General features: G+C 45.3%; 1 protein-coding gene across 1 annotated transcript in view; it reads left to right on the top strand.

Annotated features, from left to right (window-relative positions):
* Positions 1–2,290, top strand: part of LOC123103125 (uncharacterized) — a 6,348-nt gene extending 4,058 nt beyond the window's left edge. Inside the window, exons 2-4 of the mRNA XM_044524620.1 lie at positions 313–1,401; positions 1,497–1,640; positions 1,724–2,290. Of these exons, the coding sequence (XP_044380555.1) occupies positions 313–1,401; positions 1,497–1,640; positions 1,724–2,059 (1,569 nt within the window). The 3' untranslated portion in view covers positions 2,060–2,290. The remainder of the gene's footprint in view (positions 1–312; positions 1,402–1,496; positions 1,641–1,723) is intronic.
* Positions 2,291–3,072: the final 782 nt, after the last annotated feature.

Here is a 3,072-nt window from a genome sequence, read left to right as displayed (position 1 = left end):
GCGTGGTGGGAAATGGGTCGTGGTGGGCCCTCCAACCGAGTGTTTCAGGGTTATAATGAGGCTTTGGAGGCCCGCACCGGAGGCAGCATGCACCCTTGGCTTGGAGCGTATCCTCTCGAGCAGGACTTCTCTCGGAGGATTTAGGTTGTTTAGGTGGAGCCACTCATTCATGTGTTTTGCTTGTTCATGCACTGAAGTTTACTAGGAATGTTGTTAATGCTTACTTTTAAGGCAAGTTGTCCAGTTATCTGCTTAAGTTATTTGGAATTCCCTGATTGCTATTTCATTTATTTCTCACCAAAACAAAACTAGATCCGTTCGGGCGAGGAGCACAACAGTTGCCGCGAGGACAAGATCAGCAGCTTACCTAACGAGATATTAATCTTGATCATTGACAAGCTAGATGCACGGACAGCGACAGCCACCACTATCCTTTCGAAGCAATGGCGGGATCTCTATACACACTCGCACATAGGTTATGACCTTACGGTTGATGACATTCTCCCTCCACGGTACCACAGACTGAAGCAAATTGTGGTGGAGGCTAAGGCAAGGTATGAGGCAGAGAAGAATGCACTGAAGTCGGACGGCAGTTATGCTTCTAGAGACTGGTTATATTCCTTCAAAGACTGGAGGTGGAAAGTCTGTCAGCTAACACCCATCCTGCAACGTTATGAGCGTTGGGCCATGCGACGCTATGTTAAACGGGTGAATGCATTCCTTCTGGCCCCCGACAACGTTCAGCAACGTTCTATCCAGAAGCTGAGGCTTCAAGCCTGTGGGAGGAGCGATTTCACAGATCAATGGATCACGGAAGCGATTGGCAGATGGGGCGTTGAAGAATTGGAGCTTGTCATTGACAACTCTTCCTGGCGCTATGACTTCCGGCTGTTGGATGGATGCAAGAATGTGCGACTGAAACGGCTTGTGCTATCCAATTGTTATCATCGTTTTGCACCCGCCCCCTTGACGTTTCAGAGCCTCACATCACTTACTCTGTGCAAAGAAAGTTTACGCATGCTACATGTTCTTGATATTCTGGGAAACTGCGGGCAGCTGGTGGATTTGAGGCTGAAAGATTCTGGCTGTCGCCAACCTGCTTTTAATATCGTTATTCCCAACTCACAGTTAAAGAGTCTGCAATTGGACAACTACAACACTGTGAGTGTCCATCTGGCTTTGGTGCCTTGTCTTGAAACATTTGCTTGTCGTGGTCAGCCAACTATAATACGCTATGGCGATGTGCCTCGACTTAGGCATGTGAGTCTGAACTTCTTGCAAACTGGAGATAATGGCAAGGATGATTCCTCTGGTAGCAACAGGACATATCAACTAAGCAAATTCTTTACAGGGGCACCGCCATCTCTAGAGTACCTTGTTCTGCAGTTAAGAGGGCGTCAGGTGAGTAGCTTTTTCTGAAATGATCCTTTTTTCTATTGGTCATAACGTCGCATCGCTACATAAGACAGTGCTAAATTATCACTTCATATATGCAGATGTGGATCGAACCAACCGCCATTCCTGTCCGGCTCAATCATCTCAATAAACTATTCATTGCAAACGTGCCAATGAACTGGGATACAATCTGGATTCTCTGCCTAGTTGGTGCCGCACCTGCCTTGGAGTCGCTCCATGTTCATGTACGTTCATCCTACGATTTTGTCAAGCACTGCACCTTTTTTTGTTTCTGGGAGATTCCTGAAACTCTGAAATCTGAATGCAGTTTGACAACAACTCAGAGAAGGCGAGTGCCGCAGGATCACTAGATGTGCAGGTGGAACACCATCCGTACCACCATCACCTGAAAGAACTCGTGGTCATTGGCTTCAACGGGGCGGTGTGGCAGACTGGCTTTGTGAAGCAGATCATCCAGGCATCGCCGATGCTGGAGCGCGCCCACCTGCTGGACGGGCACGTCGTGGAGGACGAAGATCGGGAGCTCGTTGGCCTGGAGATAGTCCGGCGCCGCCGGGAGTGGCACGAGTGTGAGAGATCGGAGGTGCTCAGAGTCCTGGCAGACGGGATCAGTTCGCCGCATCTTGAAATAGTTTTGGAATGACTTTTGGTAAAAGTCTGCTGTGCCGGTAGCCCCCTTCCGTTTGTAGGGCTTGTAGCTGTATGCCAGTGCCCAATGATTATCTCATGCTGGCTCTAAAGATAGAATAACATGTGTTTGTATGTGGTATCTTGTTCCTTACTTTTGCTTGATTATCCAAAGGACGGATGCAGCTAGCTGTTGAGATGATTGATCACCGTACAATCTCCAGCACTAGCTACCGTGTGGTATTTACTTGCCGACCACCAGCTTCGACTTAGAGGTGCGTACGCGTGAATTTCGTTCTCGATTGAGATTAGTATCTTAGATTGTACGGAGATTGGCAGTAGGAGTAGCACGGTGTTTTGCGATTTTCTTCCCGGATACGGATTGCATTGTTTACAAGAGAAGGCAAGGGAGGGCGGAAGGAATCAATGTTGTCTTCTTCTAGTAGTACTAGTAAGTTTGCACGTGCAACGTACGTCTCGACCAATAATCTTTTCAATGATGATACATCTACTACAAATCGCACACATTTAATAAAGATCGAATGGAAAACTGAAGGAGCTTGAAAATAAGAGCCACCATATACGACTCGCTAAGATAATTTCAGTTGGCTAACAATAAAAAGGAGTAGTACCCGGTATTAGATCAATGGAGAGTATAAGGTCTATTGCCCATAGAACAGTCTATGAGCAGAAAATAAATGTGACATGAATGGATAAAAAATGATACAAAATAGAACCACGAATAAACGGAGCATAAATATAGAGAAAATGGAACATAATGTACTGGACAACAATGCCCGACCATGTTATGATTTTTTTAGAGTAACTTAAAACTTGATTGTGAGAGATTACATATTTCAAGTCAATATAATGCGTAAATATACGTTGGAAAGGGAATATAACAAACAAATTGTACAACGCTATCTTGTCTCCACTGAAATATCTTAACCGAGATTATAGTTCTCTCTTTTCTTCATCGAGATTCATCACTGAAAAGGTATTCAAATTGGTCATTTTTCTTTTCTTTTT

Source organism: Triticum aestivum, chromosome 5A (genome assembly GCF_018294505.1).
Source record: "Triticum aestivum cultivar Chinese Spring chromosome 5A, IWGSC CS RefSeq v2.1, whole genome shotgun sequence".
Taxonomy (NCBI): domain Eukaryota; kingdom Viridiplantae; phylum Streptophyta; class Magnoliopsida; order Poales; family Poaceae; genus Triticum; species Triticum aestivum.
This window is presented reverse-complemented; position numbering and strand designations above follow the sequence as displayed.